Source organism: Dermacentor variabilis, chromosome 10 (genome assembly GCF_050947875.1).
Source record: "Dermacentor variabilis isolate Ectoservices chromosome 10, ASM5094787v1, whole genome shotgun sequence".
NCBI lineage: Eukaryota > Metazoa > Arthropoda > Arachnida > Ixodida > Ixodidae > Dermacentor > Dermacentor variabilis.
In genome coordinates this window covers 58,602,308-58,624,872 of record NC_134577.1, presented here as the reverse complement: position 1 = coordinate 58,624,872, position 22,565 = coordinate 58,602,308, and the positions used below count along the sequence as shown (strand labels likewise).

The following is a 22,565-nucleotide window of genomic DNA, read 5'->3' as shown; positions in this document are numbered from 1 at the left end:
TAACGATCACTCTATTTTATGTCCACCGCAGGACCAAGGCCTCTCCCTGCGATCTCCAATTACCCTGCCCTGCGCCAATCGATTCCAACCAGCACCCGCGAATTTCCTAACTTCATCGCCCCACCTAGTCCTGTGCCGTCCTCTACTGCGCTTCCCTTCTCTTGGTACCCATTTTGTAATACTGATGGTCCATCGGTTATCTAACCTGCGCATTGCATCACCTGCCCAGCGCCATTTCTTTCTCTAAATCTCAATTATAATATCGGCTATACCCGTTTGCTCTCTGATCCAAACCGCTCTCTTTCTGTCTCTTGACGGTATGCCTAGCATTCTTCGTTCCATCGCTCTTTGCGCGGTCCTTAACTTGTTCTCAAGCTTCTTTGTCAGTCTCCAAGTCTCGGCCCCATATGTCAGCACTGGTAAAATGCACTGATTGTACACCTTCCTTTTGAATGATAGTGGTAAGATTCCAGTCAGGAGCCGACAATGTCTGCCGTATGCGATCCAACCTATTTTTATGACTCTATGAATTTTCTTCTCATGGTCAGGGTTCCCTGTGATCAGTTGACCTAGGTACACGTACAGAGACAGAATATCCCACTTCATCCAGCAATGTTCTTTCGTGCGGACTCAATTTTCAGCAGCAAATCGCTATAAAATATTTAAACGATGCTCATTCATTACAAGTTCTACGCCGGATGAATTCGTAGTATGACCTCCTAACAGAGGCTGCTGCTGCGATAGAAGCCTTGCATCCAATGTTTCGGATGAGGCAGCCGTGCCAATGGCACGTACACGTCTTAAAAGGCCTTTCTTTCAGAACATATCTTTTACGTTCACTGAACACTTTAAAGCCATTGTCATAATTTTAATACATTCACATTTGGCGCACTGCACAGCGACTCTATATTTAGGCCCGTATACAGCCGTGTACGGGCTGTATATGCATTGATGGAATCATCAATGCTTTCCGCTTCATTGTTTCCATTTAACATTCGTAATCACCTGAATGGGGCTCTTTGGCCAGACCCGGCGGTTGTGCCATTAAACATCACATATCATCGTCAACTTAAGTCACCTTACTCTAACGTCGTAGCCGGATGCTACGTATGCGATGACTCGCGCGCTGGGCCCACCTTTGGTCAGCCACAACTGTGGAGCCGTCTTGGTGTCAGGGTCGGGGAAGCTCTCTCATCTTGCGATTCGGAGGCCCGGGTTCGATTCGGGCCCAGGCCCCAGATGTACCAAATTTTCTTTTTCAAGGACATCAATCTACTCTACTTACAGGAACCTCCGTAAAAAAAAATTTGACTTCGATCTGAGCATCTTTTGACGCGTTTTTAGCCATTGCGCCGTTGGCCATATTTTTCCAACCATCGCTCGATCACGCCAGATGTTCTGCCTCATGCGACATGTACAACGCTTTCGCGTTAATAAAGCGTCGCATGTGTCAGCCAACCATGCCGTGCTGTATGCCGATGCGACCATTGTCATCGGCCACTTTTACGGATGTTATCATTCATCGCGAACGTCAGGCAGTGCGTGGTATGTCTGTAGTCCATGTGCATGTCTGCGCTTAACCTCTTTTCCCGCCAACTTGGCTCACTGGGTAGTCTATGGTCAAATGGGTGGATCCTGGTTTCAAAGCCAACCGCCGAACCAACTTGGGTCACGGGGCATGCAACTCTGGGTAAATGGTGCACTCGACTTTGACTCAAACTGGGCTCAATGGGTACCTGTGAAAATGTAAGTGTCGTACGTCGTCGCTGGGCGCAGGACGCTCTTTCGTGTATCAGAACATTGTCGATTCGCGTAGCCGACTTTGCTGGTTGCCTGTGTTGTGGGCGAACGTCTTTTAGCAAACAGTAACAAAAACGCGTGCATAAACAAACAGGCAAGGGACAGCCTTATACATCAGATTAGCAGCATATCAGATTAGCATACAAAGCACAAGAGTTTCAACAACTAATACAGTTGTTTCTGATAAGGTTTATGCGCCACGAGAAAAGCTTCTTGTTGCTTTAGCTGAGCAGGAATACTGTTCCACAAAGAAGAACCAACGCTAGAAAGCCGTATAGATAGATATATGATAAACATAGCCGACGTGTTTGACCTTCAGAATCAGATTTCCACGATCGGCGCATGTGCTCGTCGCTATCGTTATATCTTAGCATGACTATAGTCTTTGGGGGCACATGTCTGCCCAACGAATATAGTTTTGCGACTCGCCTTTGTGCCACACCCTAATTCTTCACCGTCACGACAACGTGACAGTGTGATAAAAAAAAAAAACTGAAGCCTAAAACTAATTACTTTCGATTAAATAACCTATTCTTCACGGTCTGTAGCAAGCCTTGCAGAGGTACAGATGTACCCCTATACAGTATATTCAATGTGCGCTGCGTGGCAGTAAAGGTACTTGGGAGTTCCTTCAGGGCGACTGGCTGGGTGAACGCCTTTTGACTGCGTGGCGCCCTCTGCTAGAATGCGAGAATTCACCGCGCCTTTCTCTCCTTCTTCCCCCTTCCCCTCCCACTTCTCATTTTTGTGTTCTCCTGTTCCATTCCCGCAGCGTATGTATGGCAGCCAACAAGACGCTTTTCTGGTAGCCGCGCCCGCATTTTCACCTTGATTTTCTCCTCCTCCAAGGTCTGTACTCACCGTTTATTCACGTGATTCGCGAGCTTATAAGTGGAGTTAAGCTGATCGCACGTACGTCATTAGTAAGATGAAAAAAAAACGGACGTTGAGAAATTTGCTGTCCGTGCAATGAACGGATGATTTTCAACCCTTTCTAGGCCATCGATTCCCGTACGGATCATTGGCCTAGATTTGGTCCCGAGGATTGCCAGAAAAATCGTAATGCATTGAAGAAAATGTCAGACATCAAGAAGTGCAAACAATAAAACATCTCTCAGAAATGTGAGTGTCAGCGATGCTAATCACCTAATTTGTCAACTTTGCAAATGCCTCCCCGTCACATTTAACGAATGTCCGTGCGGTTCATCGCGCTTAGGTTGGGTTCCTTTGTCCTGTATCTTTGGAGCGCCCTACGCCTTACGCATATCACCTGCCCTGCTGGTTGGTCTTCGAATAATCTGTGCCCGTGTATATTTCGCACCGTTACGATTGCGAAGTGAGAAGTCCGAAGGGAACCACGTCCTGCTTACAGCCTCTCGAGTTGCTGGTGGCTCGTGAAGAAAGAACCTTCCATTCATTGCGAAAAACTCAAGTGGGAATTTTAAGGCGAAGCATTCTTGTCCGAGGATCATCCCATTTTTTGTGGTCTATCCTGTATCTGGCCTCTTTCGCGATGCAGGCATTAAGCAAAACAGGCAGTATATACATATGCTCATCTCCAGCTAGTTCTCTTTATTTATCTACTTTTATTTCCATTTATTTATCATTTCTTTAAATCGATTACGAACTACAGATAATTTCTCTTGTGCTGCCCCTGGCGTCATTGTTGTTGGCTACCAATGTTATGACTAATAAACATAGGGCACCTCAGTTTCCTTTCTGCTCGTTAATTACATAGCGAGGGTCTCGAATCAAACAGCTTTCATGCCTCCATGTGGCATTTGTGGGTTTATTGGCAACTTGCCTGCACCCAAAAAGTTGACGTAGGCGCGACGCCTGCATGCGGCAGAAAGGATGTTTCACATCCGCCGCCGAGGCCACGAGTTGTGGCGCAGGCTAACACTGCCAGGGTTATTTCTAGTAGATAAACATAAGTACTAACAAAAAGCGGAAGGGAAAGCGGCGCCGCTGTGGCTCAGTTGGCAAAAGGTAAAAACAGCTGACATTATTGGTAAAAAAAACTACTGGCCGCAGGTGGGACACGATCCCACGTCTTCGCATTACGCCTGCGATGTTGTGCCCAATTGGGCCGCTGCGGTGCCATTTTCCTGTCCACTTTCTGTGTGTTCCCTGTCTCTCTCTAGTGTACACACACACATATATATATATATATATATATATATATATATATATATATATATATATATATATATATATACACACACACACACACACACACACACACACATATAGGTGGGGAACGATCCGACGTCCTTGCATTACGCATACGATGCTCTACCAATTGAGCTATCGCGGCGCCGTTTTCCCATCCACTTTCATTTCCATGAATTCGCAATTTCTTTGTTTTAATTAGTAAGTACAAGCAATTTCCCCTGTGTTGTCTTTGGTGTCTTTGCTTGTTGGCTTCTTATGATGTGACTAATAGAAATCGGGTCCCTCAGTTAACCCCCTTTCTTGTCGTTCATATAGTATGTGTGTGTATATATATATATATATATATATATATATATATATATATATATATATGGTGAAACTCACGCTGGTCTGTTGCGGACCAGCGTTGCACTTTGCTTCTCGAAGAGGCAGGAAGTTGGTCCAGCGGGTTCCGAAACAACACTTTGCAACGTTGCGAACGCACTTCAAATCGTGGATGTGGGAGCTGGAAGAGGTGCGACGTAATGCCTAATCGCATTTACTTCTAAATGGCCACTGAACTTTTTTTTTTGTTGCTCTTGTCATTTGTCGTTCAGATGCTCGTAATATAAGAGGGTTACTTCGTAGAAAAATGGGCCGACGAGAAAGGGTTGATCTGGACCCAGTTTAACGTCAGCCAAGATGGCCGGCGTGTGGCGATGGCTCGGTGCTAGGTACGACTCCGCCGAAGACGAACGTAGTACGATGACCTTTGCACTATCGCAAACGCTTCCGTTAGTGAAACTCGATCCTCCGCGTCTCTTACTTACGCCCGTATCTTTACGGGATGAGCGACGGCACAGTTGCGAAATCAACCAAACGCGGCAGCTCTGTGAGAAAAAAAAAAGAAAAACCACTACTGGTATCGACTGCAACGAAGCAAGGCGCCCACTGCACTGTGCTTCGGGTAGGAAGGTAAGTTTAAGATTTTTTACCGTTGCACTCGTTTGCCAGTGGCTGCGATGCACTTCTTGTGGCCAAAATATGAAACCTGCAATGCCTCTATACGAAGATTTCCAGATGCTTTAATGAAAGTGCTAAAGTTTTTCGGCCTTCCTCACTAAGCTATACTGGACTGTGTGCTTGTCGTTTTTTTTCTGTGCTTCGGCAGGTGACGTGTAAAATTATTCACTCATTGAGACAAACGCTATCCCTGTATACTATCGACACTAAACTGTGTTGTTGATGGCGTCCCAACAGACCTATTGTTCGAACACAATGGCTTGAGCAGTGGTAAAGGGCCGCGTAAATGAACTTGCTGTGTTATGCTGTCAAGCACGAGGCAAAGGCCTTTCTATTTGTAGTATTTTAGTATTTTAAAATATCGTTTTATTGCGATAGCATTTGCAAGTGACTCGTGGGTGCAAGTTGGTCGTAGGTGTTCTACGGCGCGTGGCGCCTTCTGAGCGGCAGCTGCTCGCCTTGCCGGCGCCGCGATGTGGCTGCAATGCGTACGGCCTGACGCTGCAGGTGCATACCTACCGCTAACATGCACGAGTGTGGGCAAGGCATGGGTCACATTGGCCTTAGTGTGAGCAAGGCGTGGGTCACATTGGCCTTAGTGTGGGCAAGGCGTGGGCCACATTGGGGCCTTAGTGTGGGCAAGGCGTGGGTTACATTGGGACTTAGTGTGGGCAAGGCGTGGGTCACATTGGGGCTTAGTGTGGGCAAGGCGTGGGTTACATTGGGCCTTAGTGCCGCGCCGTAGATGCCGACAATGCAAACAATGGCCGCCCGTTTTTTTTTGTTCCTTTTTATCTGTGTTCATTCGTTAGAATTGCGATGGGCGCCGCTCAAGTAAACTTTTCGCGTTGCCGGCATCGCCGTGATTCTGTAGCGATAGCGTTATTGAAAATGAGCTATCAGGAAGCAGCGGAGACGCCTTGATGAAAATTATTAGTGACGCTCTTCTCAACAACGTGTAGCTCACAAATAAATTGCGCCGATGCAAGGAAATCTTCGTATACGTATCGAATACAGAGTTAATTGGTGAGAATGCTTGTGTCTTCGTGGGGAGGGCTCGGATTCCGCGCCTCGAAGGCAGCTCATTTAGATAATTTTTTATGTTACTTCGTGTTATTATTACTGGACTGGTGGTGAGCGAAGTGGGACAAAGCGCGGATTCACATTGTATTACATAGATTAGCGCTCCAAACAAGCCTTCTGTAGTAAAGAAAGAAAGCAGCAAGTGACACTTCGCTGAGATTTCCGCCTTTCTAAAGACAAATGAAAGCACGCGAGGACACTAACGTGCCTGAAGAATGAACAAGGGTATTTCTTGCTTAGTATCACGACAATATTTCTTGCGCAATTGCACGTCGCGCGGTATTGGACTGATCACTACGCGCAGATAAGAACGCGCAAATCACGCATATTGTGTCCCGAGAATTATCTGCAGAAATCGAAGAGCGTGGCGTGGTACTCTACTTGGAGGTGCTAAACGTGCATAGAACCGTGGCACGCAATAAAGCACATTCATTAATTCTGTTTATTTATTTCAAGATACTGAGGGCCAGAAATTGGTCCAAGCAGGCGGAGTTACATCACACAAGATTACAAGTCACTGAAAAAAAATACCAACAGTAGCAAACGTGTTCGGTCAGCAGTATAGGAAAACACCGAATACTAAAAAGTGGCGTTCCAGTGCTGATACGCAGTCATTAGCATCAAAAATATCGAACGCTAAGGAATTCCACTTGTCTATTGATCGCAGAAACAAAAAAAAAGGAACTGTACCTGTTAAGCTCAGAGCCGTTGCTACCACGCACTAAGAAGGTGACAGCATTCATAAGCGATCACAGTGCTGCTATTCTTACAAAAAGCCGTGCTGATGAGCTATATAGTTGGTTTTCCAATTTTCTCTTGGGTAAGGCCCCAAGTGGAGTGTCACCTGACGCCGCGTTTCCGCGGTGCCCTTGAAGGAACTTTTTGGCTGCGGAAGACAGCTGACACGGCGGAGTTCATAAGTGCAAGCATCTCCGCTGAGGCGACCGTATGGTTATGAGCACACAGGTGTCGTCTATAATAACGCCACACCTGAGCCGTGAAGATGTTCTCGTGGGGTGCGCCGGCCGAAAAGCAATCATTCCGAAGAATCGCTTATATATGGGCGCCCGCTTGCATCCTGAATTCTCGAACGATTTCGTGCAGCACCGGCAGCCGTTATTTTATCAATTTTGTAGACACTCCAGGCGCATTTCTGCCGTCGGCGTCATGTTTCGTATAAAGTCCAAGGGCGATAACATAGTCGCCGCGCGTCGTATGCATTAGGTGCGAGTGAAAGCGTGCGAAGGTGAGCCGGCGATGGCGGTTCAATCTCGTGCACCCAAGGATGTGGAAAGCGGGGAGGAAGCGCGCCGTCTTCCGTCGCGCGTGCGGCAACGGAGGGAGGGGTGGGGTGGCGTTCTACTCCGGCGGCTGCTGCGTATGGCGTGACCGCGCGGGACGGCGCTGGCTCCATCTTGAAAGCGATCTGCGATGAGTACAGAGTCTAGGTGCGCCGCGGTCTCATAGCTTCGTGTGCTCTGTGTTCTCGCTGCATGGCTTAGTTCGCGTTGAAGCGAGAGGCAGAACGAAGGAGACTTTGCTCGCTGCTGTGGCCGCTCTTCGTCACGCCGGCGTATTGGCAGCCAGTGTCCGCGCTCATCGAGTGAGATGTATTTATGTTTGCCCGGGCGCGCGTTACACCATGCTTGTCAATTTAGTTAGCAACCGAATGTTTACGAACTTATACGGCCGATAAAGCTACCATCCTTGCTTTGTATAGCTGTTGCTTCGCGTTTAGGGCGAAACGGGGATTTTTTTTTAACTGTTTCGGTTCAGTACTGGTTCAGGCACGTCCTAAGAATGGCGGTTCGGGTTCGCATTTAGTTCTGGCTAGAATTCCGGTTCGGGTACGGTTTTCGGTTCGGGTTCGGTTAGACACCTGACTGAAGGTTTCGAAGCTGCTCCTCAATTTAACGCGCCCGCGCCAATACGCCCAAGTTGACATAACCCGCACGTTACCTCGCTCTCTTCCGTTCTTTAAAAATCAGCTAGTGCTGAAGTCACATACGAGGTACCATAGCCTTGGATAGGTGCCGCCACTTTGGCTTCCTTTGTTTTCTTTACTTTCTCGTTTGCAAAGGTTCTGTTCATTCTTGATTACAGATGGCTGATCGTTCAGTGTAGCTCCATTTATAATTTTCCTCCAGTGTCCCTTTAAACTCGACTTAGTCAATTCAGTTCAATCGTTTAATTGACCGGTCGCAGTCAAAATAACGGACAATGCTATATTCGCGCCCTTTTAATTCGTTGCTCCCTTCGGAGCTTGGTCAAGTCGAAAGTGCATTGCATTTTGGTGATCGTAAAAAGCCAAATTGACTTCATTCAAACGCAAGTTGCTCACTTTGATGCTGAAACTGTCTGTATACAATACTGTCCCCGCCTTTAACTTGCCACATCTGCGCCCCACATTGATAATCTCTCATGAAATCAGACAAGAAAAATAAAAGGTACCTCACATGTATTAACTCACTGAACGTTGCAGAGACACCTTTCGGCCACAGCAATGATCGACGAGGCGCTCCTTGCCGTTTTGGCTCTGTCAGCGTTGACCACGGCTTCTGACCCGAGTCAGTGGGAAGTGACCTCCGTGCCGGGACTCGACCAACCGTTAAACTTCAAGCATTACTCGGGATTCGTCGACGGCAGCGAGGGGCGACGCCTTCACTACTGGTACACACCACTCCGATTTACTTGTTTACCACTGTCAGTTTAGTCATGGAACTGAGTTCAATCAAAGCGAGCCCTGTGGTTTGGGTTCGTGGCAAAACACGTTTCGTTGTCTCAGAAAAGTTATTTGACATGCACGTGAGTTAAATAGCAGGCATCGGCATTACTTCACACGGCTGTGATGTTTAGCACTCACCAACGAAGTGCTTTGTGAATTGGGCCCCACGAGAATACGATAGAGTGAATGCAGGGTGACCTCAACTGGTACGCGTGAGAAAAATGCACAACATGATTGATCGCAGAAAACGGGAAGCGTGAAGTCCAAAAACGAAAACAAGACAAGGCCAGATGTTTCGTGTATCGCGCGGGTCTTAACTATCTCGACGCTACTTCTCGCACCAAATTTCTTACCCATTATTACGCTGAACACAAGGTGTCCGACACGGCCTCATGATTGTACTAGGTGCCGTTGTTGCCGCTATAGAACTGTATGCGATACTTCCATACGCCATTGCTTTTAGCGTTTGCCGGTGTTTGTTTTCATCGGATTATCGTAGTTATAACGCGTTGGATCATCGTGGGATGCACCTATTATGTTCGAAAGCTCTTGAACGTTGTTACCGATTCTTCAGCGATATAGCCTTGTCTAATCAGGTTGCGTGTGTGACGCGAATAGTTTTGTACAGTATCGAATAAGCGCGAGCACCATCGATTACTCTGGAATGTTTACGGTGGGTCATCTATGAATATCGGGCACTGTTGTCGTTAAAGATGCAATTCCGGGTGATCTGATTACAAGGCGTGCCGCAGTGGGGGACTCTGGATCTGTTCGGACTACCTGGGATTCTTTAACGTGCATCTAATGCATGGTACGTGGACATTTTCGCATTTTGCCTCCATCGAAGTGCCGCGGCTGGTGTTTGATCTCGCGCATTCGGGCGTAGCAGCGCCAACGCCATAGCCACTAAGTCACCACGGGGCGCCTAACCTTGACGTCTGTGCTGTGGCGTCTTTGGATGGCCGTTATCGAGGGCGCTGTAAGGCTCTCTCAAAAGGCTGATCTTGTTGGCGTGGTCGAAAGGGGCGATCAGGCTGAATTCAGTTGGTCCTCTCCGATCGCTCCTCTCCAGATCAGAGCGCTGAAAGGTGCTTCCACTGTCGCCGTAGAAGCAGCCGAGAAATCGGGTCGGTTTCCGGTCACGTGACCACGCCCGATGCCGTGGTTGCACTCGCTCTGCTAACGGCGACGGCAATTACCGTCATTGGGAAAGAAATGCAGTCGAACGCCTTCATAACCAAGTGCTTCGGACCTCAGAAATCATTCGTTATAGAGGTTCACATCGTTGTAAAGGTCGCGCAGCTCACAATAGAACCAGGGCAAAATTATTCCTTCGTTATATAGGCTATTTCGTTGTATATAGGCGTTCGTTGCTGAGGCGCTTTCCGGTAAATAAAACGGATCATTGGGAGACATGATTGCAGCCAAACGGATTGGCCCAACACGTGATCGTCACCGCGGAACTTGCGGTACGTTCCAGTGATACCACTCTGCAGGCACAGCTACGGCTATGCAGCCGAACAAGTGCCTCATCGAATAAAAAGATCGCAGCAACCAAACATACTCGGCCCATACGCCGAGTCCGAAAGGTCACGTATTGCGAAGGCGAACTCGAACTAGCGTTCGCTCGCCAAGGGGAGACGTAATAGCCACTGCTAGTTTATTTCCTTCCCCCATGACTGTCACTACGTACGCCGCCAGCGATCGGCTCCATGTTTCAACGCAGCCGATGGGAAAAATTGAGCCCCAGGCTTTCTTTCGCTCGGCTGGCGGAGTAGCCGGTTGGCGCATAAATCCGAGCACACCCTGAGCACTTCTTACGAGTTGTGAATGCGGAAGCATTAATGTCCAATTGAACGCTGCTGAACGCTCCTCCGAGTTGTGACCTTCTCGCGGCCAAGCGAGCTTGTTGAGACGCTTGGCGCGTTTTGATTTGGCCTTGCCGAGGCGCAGTTAGAACTCAGGCGAGAGATCGCGCTGACAAGAAACGCGCGGACAACGCAGGCTTCCGAGAACGGTGGTGACGTGGCGTCGCGGCGATGCCCCCACGCGACCCCTGGCGCGCTACTCCGGCATTAGGTGTACCCCTTCAATCGCTGTGCTCCCCTTCCTCTTCACACACACACACACACACACACACACACACACACACACACACACACACACACACACACACACACACACACACACACACACACACACACACACACACACACACACACAAACACTCTCTCTCTCTCTCTCTCTCTCTCTCCTTCGAGGCGCGCTCATGACATGGCGTCGGAGCCGATGGGAACCTATAGGTGCCGTTTCGCCGATGGGAACCTATAGGTGCCGTTTCGCCGCTGCGGACGCCGGATTTATTGCTCGGCGAGTCATTTGACGCCTTCGTATCCATGTATCTCCTGCTTAGATCCAGAGAGCCTCCGGATTCGGTCCGCTCGGATTTTCAGGATCATGCGACCGTCCAGAAGATGCCATGCTGTGATCTTGCCGCTGTCGTTGTGATGTGAGCGTTGTTGCTCTTGCTGGGAACAAGATCGCCAATAAAGAGTTCTATTCCTTGCTGAGACTCTCGTAACTGCCTCATTCTTCGTCGTCATCGCAACGCGATATTTGGAGCAGGTGCTGCTGCAACGTCACTACAACGCGACAATATTTCAATTTCGCTACTGTGCTTGATATCTGATGTTTGTGTTTGACCAACAAAAATATTTGTATTCGGGGTTCACATGAACTGAAAGTAAACATTGATGTCTTATTTCTTTTTTTCGTACTGACTACTAATCTAGTTTCTTTAGACTGGAATATCTTTAAATATTCACAAATTTACAAGGTTATCTACGTTATCGACATCGTTTTTCTCAAAACAGTCTGCCGAACCTTTCGGTGCAACGCTTGCTTTACTCCTACGTCGTGCTTAGTGATACCGGCATAAGTATGATCGGCGGTCTATATATGAGCGAACGCAATGTCACTTTGGAAGGCTGCCAACCGCTCATCGGAAACCGAATCTCGTTTTCGAAAGTGGTCACTCACGAAGCGAGGACCCGATGTTCTCTTCTCAATTGCTTGAAGGTTCATGGAAAGCCAGCGTTCGCCATCTCAGGACCCCGTTCTGCTTTGGCTAAATGGCGGACCGTGCTGCAGCTCCCTCATCGGAGCCATCGCCGAGCTGGGCCCATTCCGGGTGGGCTACCAGGGCATCAACGTGACCACGAACCCTTTCAGCTGGAACAAGGTAAGGAAACTTCCGTGAAGCACTTTGCTCCGTACTATTAGAATCGCTGGTATAACCCGCCGGCGTTGAATCTCAGGTCCTGTTCTCTATTTAGCAAAGGCAAGCTTTCACGGTTGAGAAAGCGAAAGGCAGATAGGGTGGTTAATCAGGAAGTATCTCCGGTTCGCTGCTTCGTACGGGGTAAACAAGACGGTTGATAAAGGGTAGCAGCAATAAATAAATAAATAAATAAATAAATAAATAAATAAATAAATAAATAAATAAATAAAACGAACATGGAACTATGTGAAATAAGTGTAAGAGCGGTCGCACAGTTTAAAGGCGTCACGCACTCTGTAATGCAGTCTCCTACAGTGTTACTAGAAAGAACTCAGGCGCTGCGGTCGTTCGGCCACCATAGGAATGAATGGTGGTACGTGGATTTGTCTGATCTTCGTGCTTGCGGCTTCAGACATCCTTGTGGCTTCGTTTATTGCACTTTATCTACTTTCAATGGCCTAATTTTCAAATCAGTTCATAATGTTTGTTTGTTTTCAAAAGCGCAAGTCAAGAAGACTACGCAAGCACGCATAATCGCTGGTAATTGCTGTGGTTCCGCTTATCAATACGGCAGTGGTGCACTGGTTTCAGTATCAAGCGCCTGTTCTAAAGTCCTGTGTTCGAATTCCGCCGTTGGACAATTTTAATGATGCTCATTTAATTAATTATGACTGAGTACCTTCTTAAAAATTGTCAATTTCCAAAATCATGAAGCCATTTGAAGCCATAAGGACGAAATTTAGGTCTATCCATCTACTATATAATCATCGTTGCCATGGCAGGACCGCCCTTCTCGCACCTCCCCTAGACACTAACGCCACAGATCCCACTAGTAATTATGTATGAAACTGTTCTCTACGGAACAAAGTCGCATGCAGTGTCACGTGACAAAGTCACAGGATGTCGCACAATCCACTTTCGTCAAATAATGCAGCAGCGCACTGCATCACGCTTTGAACGCGGTAAGAAAGCGTTCGCGATCTGTAGGCGGTGTTGCCGTGATAATATGAGCCAAACGTTATTCCGGTTCCAGAGAGCGATCAAAGTCCGTCGCTGCAGTCACTGTTTTGAGTGCGCTCGTTGAAATACCGCAGCTGATCGCGTCTAGACGCGGTCTCCGGTATTTCATCAACAGTGGCACGTATACGGGCCAGTTAGAGAGAGAGCGAGAGAGAAAATAATAAATGAAAGGCGGGGAGGTTAACCAGCACTGAGCCCGGTTGGCTACCCTACGCAGGGGGCCGGGAATAGAGGAAGAAAATATTGAGAGAAGATGAGAAAATCCGCTGTGGATGGTCGCCGACGTGGCAACAATCCTCTGGTCTACGTCACAGACAGTCACCCTATCCGGCGGGTTAAAATTTTGATATTGTTAGGCAACTGCCTGCGCACCCTGAGTCACATAAGGTGGAAGCGACCGATGCGTTGAATCGGTGAATAGGGGTGAAGAGGGCGTATGCAAAAAAAAAAAAAAAATTAACGGAAGTTTAGCATTGATATCGCAGGACTCTCGACTGCGTGACCAAGCGCGATTTGTTGCTACCTGTTTGCACGCTTGGAATACTCTGCAGCCCGCGCCACGTGAACACCACATCGACTCCGTCGAGTCACGAGCACGCCCGCCACGCACGTGACCGCTCAATCGACGAAGGAACGCATTATACCATTCACTCCCTGGTTCAGTGGGATTGAGGCATCGAGCTTAACAGCCACGTCTGTGCTCAAGAACCTACCGCTATATAGATCATCCGGGAGCCTCATATCTCTGGAGTATTTTATGAGATGCGCTTTGGGGGCGCGTATAATTAATGCGCGCATCCAGCGTAGTTAATATATGCACTGCGATGCACCGTTAAAGGCAACACCCGAGTGCAGGGCACGTGCCAGATTTTCCCCCGTAGCGAGTGTACAATCGCCCGGGTGAGCTGGAGGAGAGGTATTACTAAAATTACTTGCGGTTGTGACGACGCTCACGCCTTTTGCTCGGCTCGATCGCTATCGGCGATGGAATCACTTTCGCGAGATCTTGCGAGAATCGGGCCTCTCTGGACGTGGACGAGGGGAAACGCGAGGAGTGAGCTCTCATTGGTTTTCGTGGGCCGATCGAGTCCCGCGAAATCTCGCGAAAGCGATAACTACCATCGCCGAAGGTGATCGATCCGGGAATGCCGCCCTAAAATTACTTGCGGTTGTGATGACGCTCACACCTTTTTTTACACACGCTTGCGCAGTGCGTTAGCGCAGCCCGGCGAAGAACGCGGACTCACTAGTGCGTCGACTCACTAGTGCGTCAACTCACTCGCGTGTCGACTTGCTCACACTCACTCAGACTTTCCCACTTACTTTGAGTCTGAGTGAGCCCGACTAAGTATAGTTGTGGTGAATCGATGCCTGAGCTATCTCGGCTGAGCGAAAATCTGGTGAATCTGGGTCCGAGTGAGGCGTTAGAAGAAACAAAAGAAAAAAATCTTAGTGAGCCTGCGTGACTTCCATTTATTTTGCCCAGCTATAGTGAATTGACGTAACTTCAGCTGACATTTCGGGGCATAGAGCGGCAAAAAAAAAAAAAGGAAAGTCGGCAGTGGTACATTATAAAACGCCCATCTAGCAAGCACTGGACTCGACTGCACTTTTGCCTCGTTCTCGACTTCTGTCACAGGTGGCGAACATTATCTTCCTGGAATCACCGGCGGGCGTCGGGTTCTCCTACGATCCCGCCGGAAACTACGCCAGCGACGACACCAAAACGACCGACGACAACTACCTCGCTGTGCTGGACTTCTTCGACAAGTATCCGCAGTTCAAGCAGAATGACTTTTACATCGCGGGTGAAAGTTATGCCGGCATCTACGTTCCTCTTCTTGCGCAGCTGTTTCTTCAAAACCCACGAGGAATTAATCTTAAGGTAAACAATTACGAACCGCTCAAAGCTGCCCGATATAACAATTTGCCAAAACACATCGCTAACGGATGTATACCGCATATTGCTTAAGGGGACATTAATAGCAAAATTAATTTAGTTTGAGTGGACTTTTTTTTTCCAAGACACGATTAGCGTTAATTTTGCGAAAAAAGAAAGGCTAGCGATGAAAGTGAAGGGCATTTCAAGCTTTAGATTGCCCACACGAAAAGCACCGGAAGCGACGGTATGTTAGAATGACGTCACGGATTCCGAACTATTTTCGAGTGTTTTTGTTTGGGAAACGTTTTCAAAACTCGCTAGGTTTAGTCTATAATTGATCTGAGAACGCTGTGCGCTCCTTCCTTATGCAAATAAAGTATTAAGTGGCCCTGTTATTATTATATTATTGTTATTATTAAGCAAGCGCCGTCCGAATTTCATGACCCCACGAGGAATTAGAGCGCGGATTTCTTGCCCATCTTTCATTTTTCCATCTGTTCTGGCCTTAACAAACCTTTCGTAATAGTAAAACAGTCACCTTCTTGTATTATAGATGTTTACCAATTCGTTTTCACTTTGCAGAGCTTTTTATTTAAGTGACAAGAAATATTGCAATCTCGGGAACGCCTACACTTCTACTAGCCGCTTAGTGGGTTCAGGAAGCTTTCAAGTAGGCTTTTACCAATATTCCATATTTCGGAATATTCCATCGAGTAATATGCTGTCCTATATTCACTTCGAGTGTAATTTCAGTATTTGATGTGTTCGAAGTATACGTGCTATTGAAATTGCACCTCCAGTGACCGGGTTCACTGGAAATAATAAAGACCAGTCTCTGAGGCCACGCTTTCGTATGCTGCAAGCGACGGAAACTATTGCAGGAGACGGAAACGCGTCACCAGTGCCATATATTGAACAAAGCCTGTTTGGAACGAAGGGACATAAATTTAAGAAAAAAAAAACTTGGTTGTTGTTGTCGGCGAGCAAGTTTGATTGCCACACATGACTCGTATTCGAGACAAGCCAAAGACGAAGAAATCGCTTACAATAACCCGCTAAGTTTTGCACCTATAGTCGATTATTAAAACATTCGATTTCGCGGCTCCGCCATCTTCTCTACTGAAACTCGTGATCGAAGTTTCGGACGCCGAAATGTGCCTGGCCCAATTGTTTTTTTTTTTTCCGGACACAATTACCGCGCACGATGTCGTAAGGTCATTGCGGCCGTGAAGACAGCCGCGTGCAAGTTTTTTGTCCCCTTCGCTCTCGCTATTCTGGCGGGATGGTTTGTGGGCTTCCCGGTAGCTGTGCACGCCCGTGGCGAATAAATAGATTCGCGTCGATTCGGCACGAAACCGTAACTTTGGTCGCCGACCCGCGGCGAAGCAGCACTGGTTAGGCCTAAGAACCAAGGCAGGCGTGGCGGCGGGCGGCAGGGGGATCGCGAGAAGTTTGCCCATCGGTGATCGGGCCTGAGATGATGCGTACAGCATATTAAAGTAGAAAGATGGGCGAGTTGGTATACATTCATAATGGGAACAGCACGACGAAGACGACGACGGAGTGAAAGGACGCAGGACAGCGCTCGTCCTGTGTCCTTTCACTCCGTCGTCGTCTTCATCGTGCTGTTCCCATTATGAACGTACAGCATAGGCTGAAGCAGCGAGCGTGCCTGCCAACTTCGTCTGTTTCCCCGACGTGTACATACACAAGGAAATAAACCGAAGCAGAAGGGGATCTATGCGCCTGAAAAAAAGGCTTGTCTTTGTCGAGCACAATGGCATCTTTGCACCGACAAAGCTGAAATTCCGGCGTTCAAAAGGAACCACTGCTGCGCGTAGACAATCATGGTTGTGCCATAACCGCTCTACAAATACGCCAAACGTATTTTATCATAGCCATCTCGTCAACAGTAAATGAGGAGGGAAGCCTGAGCCCAGAGCAAACGTTTGAACAACGGGGGAATCTGTTGCGATATCGCCGGAGCTCTTGGGATAGTTGACACGTGGTTATAATGAATGAAACGGCGCAAAAAATAAAAATAAAAGGCACCGGGACAGGTATTTGTGGCGTACGTTCTATACGCGTTAATGCCCCGGTTTGTTTTTCAGTTCCTTTTTTTTCTCACCTTTGAGTCTTTCACAACATGGCGGCATTTGCTCCTCTTAAGTTTAGGCTGTTCTCTTTTGGTTTCTCCACCGAAGGGATACGCAGTCGGAAACGGAGCGCTGGATATTGAGCTTCTCGGCAACTCTATTATGTTCTTCGGCTACTACCATGGTCTTTTCGGTCAGCGGTAAGCAACGTTTTGTTAAATAAAGCACGCTGATCCCACGCACTATGGGAATTGGTCCGAGCGAGCTGCTCTGCGAGGAACGCAGTTCTTGTTTAGCGGCCGTTTTCAAGCATACGTTTTTTTTTCTTAGCCTACACATTTAATTTAAGAAAAATTGCCTGTGGCGCATCGCACAATTGTTTAATCATTACACTGGATCATTCGGAAAGGCGCAGATTACTTCCGCCATCAATCAAAATGCGCAATCTGCTAATTAACGAAATTATGCTAATGAAATTTCTGAGTTTTCTTACGGCACGTATGGCAATGCACGACTTGTATCCGGCGGGTTCGCAAGGCGTATTCACTTAGAAGGAATTCTCGCGATGACACCAGTTTAGAGATATTCATTCCCAAAGTGTGTGAGGAAATACACAGGCGTCCCTGTTACTTTTGCGCTTCAATATATAAAACGGCATTCCTTTCAAAAAGCAAGCAGAAGAACTGCATTTTTTACCGCAGGTTTGACGTCGCATATCTCGGAAAGGGGGCTGAACATTTTTTCCAAACCAGTATGCCTTACAAACTCACCGGCTACAGTTCGCAGCAGACAGTACATGCATTTTATCAAAGACCGCATAACGTGTGGAACATTCAAATGAAACTCGAGGCATTTATTGACTCCTGTGTTGCGATTCCTGAACATTTCAGGCATGTTCAGCGACCTACGTGACCATGTCAAAAAACTAGATTATAATTTTCTTTGCGATCGCGCTTCAAACAGAACGTTTTACTGCTTGGCAAGAGTTCCTAAAGCAAATTGGGACGCTGTAATAGCTAGTGTCCCTTATCAAGTATTACCTCCCGAAAACTTAAGGAACCGGTCTCGGTCGCCTCGTGCAGGTGCCATAGGGATGTCAAAATGTTTAAACAACTTAAACTTGCTTTACGATGAGTTGGTTCAGTTGACGTAATCGTTGAAGTGGAGTTCGGTAAGGTGGACGTTTTACTGTTTACTAACAGTGCTGATTGAAACACGGACACTGGATTGCTAGCCGTTTTGGCACGTGCACAGGGTTAGCCGCACTCAGATTTGTGATGTGCCTCGCACATAGTTTTCTGTATAAGCGCTTTCATTGTGATTCAAATGGTGCAATAGGACGCCCCAAACAACACACACCTTGTGTGTCCTGTTTGTGCTTGAAGTGACTCCCCGGTAGCGCTTTGCAAAGGAAAGAGTATTGAGTACAAGAAGACCAAGTAAATTTATCCGAAGTTACAAAGTACAGCATAACGTATACTCTTTTATACATTTCCTTGCACACATTTACCTCATGTTTCAAAGATCGAGCGCAGGAATCGTATGAACTTGTTTTTCGAAACACTGTTTCTTTGTGTTCCACTGGTCCGATCTTTGTTCGACGCCAGTATTATGTTAATTATTTTGTGTTTGTCCGTGCATTGGGCTTCTGTGCGTATTTTTAATCCTTCTGTTCCCTGTAGGTGCTAATCCTAAGTGGTGTTGAAATGAGATGTCGATAACAGAAATAGAATCATCAGTTCTGAACAGCGCTCCTGTCGTGTCTGATTTGGCTGCATCAAGATTCCTTGACAAAAGTGTGCCGGTACATTTTTGTAAATATCCATAAACCTTGAAATAATTTTAAAGCTATAGGCTCACAGTTTCGGGCGTTCGTGCGTTCAAAGCCGAATGACGTCGTGACCATTGTAACGAGTATGATGTCACTCCTTGTCATCATTTGATACCCATGAATTCGTCCTGTCACCAAGTCGATTACCATTAACCGTTTGATGACTCAGCTGCTGTAAAACGTTCAACATTGCTTATTTGCAGGCTCTGGAACGAGCTGACCACTAACTGCTGCAATGGCAGCATTTCACAGGAGACCTGCGATTTTGGAGGGTCCACCAAGGACCCCGCCTGCGTTCAACCGGTATCGTTTAGTATTAGAGGGTTTGCTTTAGAACAAGAAAATATAAAGAAAACAGCGGCAAAGATCAGCGAGCTGCCCGCTTATAGAATCGGCAATACTGAGTTTGTAATCTCGGGGAGGGTTATATTATGGAGTTCCATTAATACAATTATTTGTGGCAAGTCTGGCGCTATTGTTTGCGTTGGCATCATTACGGTGGTTGAATCAGCCTAAGAATCATAGGCAGTGCGTTAATTTGTCTACACATTTTTCTTCGCTGAAACAGCATCATTATACAATCATTAGACTAAAGAATTATAAAGTGTCATGTAGGGAGCGGGATAGAAGAGGGGAAGGTATTGCTGTACTGTATAAATCTTCCATTATGCTGAAGACAATGCCTGATGCTCCGGATATAGAAAGCATATTTTGTAACTTATACGTAAATAATTTTAGATATATCCTTGCAGCTTTGTACAGACCTCGTAACTCCACTGATAATAACTCGGAGCGTTTGTCAACTTATGTGCATTCATATGTAACGCGAGAAGATAAATTAATACTAACCGGAGATTGCAACCTGCCAAATATCAATTAGGAAACTTTTTCTTCGTATGTCCAGAAGGCCCATGATACGGCGGTAAAGTTAAACCTTACTGTCCCGACGTGGGAGCCGCCTGCGTCAACCTAAGGGTTGATCTTCAGGACATTAAATAAAGTTCATCATACCATACCATACCATTCAATTCAGAGTGCGGAAAGCGTTATGACTGATACAGCTTTCACCTTTGATCTACTACAAATTGTGAAGGATTTCACAAGAATTCAAAATGATTCAAGGTCCATTCTTGATTTGTTTTTTGTAACTGGCTGCATCTCATGCAGTAACATCTGCATCTCATGTGCATCTGCATCTCATGTAACATCTGCATCTCATGTAACATCTGCATCTCATGTACAGTAAAATCTGGTATTTTTGATCACAAAGCACTTGTCCTGACGTTCAAAAGTGCTTTAATTAATCGAACCAATAAGGTTCAATATTTTCCAAATTTTTGAAGAGCACAGAATGACTGTATAATAGACGCGCCAGCTTTTAATTACGATCACTTTCAAGGCCTTGATTGTAGTGTAAACGACCTCTGTTCTTTTTCAAAGGCCTCATTTTTGATTGTGCGGAACGCTTCGTTCCTAAAATAGTGAAGGAGTCCGAGCGTCGCAGTCCCTGGATTACGCGGGAGGCGTTACAGATGAGGCAGAAACTTAAGCGATTAAAAAAGAAATGCGTCATAATAAAGGACGGCCGAGAACTGAAAGCCGATATTGATAACTTGTCCGAAAAACTTCACGAAAAGATTGTCAAAGATAAGGAGTATTATCACAGCACATTACTACCAGACTTTATCAGATCATCTCCCGAGAAATCCTGGAGGGTTGTGACGCCGGCCTCTTCGTCTTCCGACACCTTTTTTATAAACGGTGAAAGTGTGCGGGATAAGTAAACTGTGTGTTCTGCTTTTAATAACCATTTTAAGAGTGCATTCACATGTGATGATGGCTGCTTACCATGCTTTTCTGTTGAACTGCCTTCCCTTTCCGACATTGTTATTGCGGAGCAGGGTATTCTAAATTTATTGTTAAAGCTTGACATTAAAAAATCTCCAGGGCCGGATGATATTCCAAGCTGTTTTCTAAAGCGTTATGCTCAATGGTGTGCAAAATACCTGTACATTCTATTTGCGAGGTCAATCAACGAAAGATGATTACCGGAAGACTGGAAAATTTCTAGAGAAAAACCTTTAGAGAAATCGGGGGATAAATCTCGCATCAAAAATTACAGACCGATTTCATTAACATCAACATCTTGTAAGCTTTTAGAACATATAATTCATAAACATATGATTGGCTTTCTAGACGAACATAACGTTTTCACAAACATGAAGCATGGTTTTAGAAGTAGTCTTTCAACGACTACTCAACTAGTTGAAATCATACATGACTTTGCTAGCACTGTAAACAAAGGGAAACAAGCAGACGCGATATTCATGGATTTCAGCAAGGCGTTTGATAGGGTGTCTCACGTTAAATTGCTTGATAAGCTAGGAGCTGTGCTTAAGAAGGATAAAATATTAGCATGGATTAAAGCCTACCTTACAAACCGCCATCAGTTTGTTACTGTAAATAAAACAACCTCTGATATAGCTGCTGTCAATTCTGGCGTCCCACAGGAATCCGTTCTTGTTCCCCTTTTCTTTTTGTTATTGTCATTAACCTCTCCTAAGACCAGGCTTTACGCTGACGAAAGCGTCCTGTACGATGAAATAACAACGGAAGAGGACCAACTCAGGTTAAACAGGGACTTTAATAAGGTAGTTGAGTGATGTAAACAATGGCAAATGTGCATAAATTTCGAAAAGACAGTATATATGCGGATAACTTTAAACAAGAAGCCACTGCTATATCGCTATGGCACAGAAAACGCTTTTTTGTCAGACGTAGCTCAATATAAGTACCTTGGCTTGTACATAACAAAGGAGCTTTCCTCGCCAAAGCACCTTGACACAGTAATAGCAAACTGCAGCCGCAAGTTGTTTTTTCTAAGACGCGTATTAAAATCCTCCACGCCAACAGTACCTCAGCCGCCGTGGTTGCTCAGTGGCAATGGTGTTAGGCTGCTGAGCACGAGGTCGCGGGATCGAATCCCGGCCACGGCGGCCGCATTTCGATGGGGGCGAAATGCGAAAACACCCGTGTACTTCGATTTAGGTGCACGTTAAAGAACCCCAGGTGGTCGAAAGTTCCGGAGTCCTCCACTACGGCGTGCCTCATAATCAGAAAGTGGGTTTGACACGTAAAACCCCATAATTTCAACAGTACGCCTATTGGCATACAAAACACTCGTCCGCCCCGTTTTAGAATATGCTGTAGTTATATGGGATCCGTCCACTAAAAGCGATATTGCAAAGATAGAAATCTTACACAAAAAAGCAGTTCGATTCATCTACGATACATATGGGCGTAGTTCTATTACTAACCTTTTATCTCGGAGCGGCTTGCCTTCTATAAGTGACAGAAATCGTGCATGTCGTTTAAAATTCTTTTTCCAAATAATAAATCGTCACTACAACATCGACACGTCTCGCATTATCACCTATGCAACAGGTTACGCTACCAGACAGCGACACTCACTAGCTGTAACTCCATTTACAACACGTGTCAACTGCTTCAAGTATTCATTTTTTCCTAGAACCATGGTAGATTGGAATAAGCTGGCCGATAAAACTGTAACATAGGACTCATTATCACTTTTCGAGACATATCTTTAATAAAAAAAAACATCTTTTTGCACTTGCTGAGATTGTTAGTGATATCACTGTTTGACTTTATGA

The 22,565-nt window shown here is 46.4% G+C and overlaps 1 protein-coding gene across 1 annotated transcript in view; it reads left to right on the top strand.

Moving 5' to 3' along the window:
* The window catches only part of LOC142560586 (lysosomal protective protein-like), a 260,452-nt gene that overhangs the window by 219,054 nt on the left and 18,833 nt on the right, over nucleotides 1-22,565 (top strand). Inside the window, exons 5-9 of the mRNA XM_075672793.1 lie at nucleotides 8,543-8,730; nucleotides 11,864-12,026; nucleotides 14,725-14,970; nucleotides 17,172-17,263; nucleotides 19,098-19,197. Of these exons, the coding sequence (XP_075528908.1) occupies nucleotides 8,543-8,730; nucleotides 11,864-12,026; nucleotides 14,725-14,970; nucleotides 17,172-17,263; nucleotides 19,098-19,197 (789 nt within the window). The remainder of the gene's footprint in view (nucleotides 1-8,542; nucleotides 8,731-11,863; nucleotides 12,027-14,724; nucleotides 14,971-17,171; nucleotides 17,264-19,097; nucleotides 19,198-22,565) is intronic.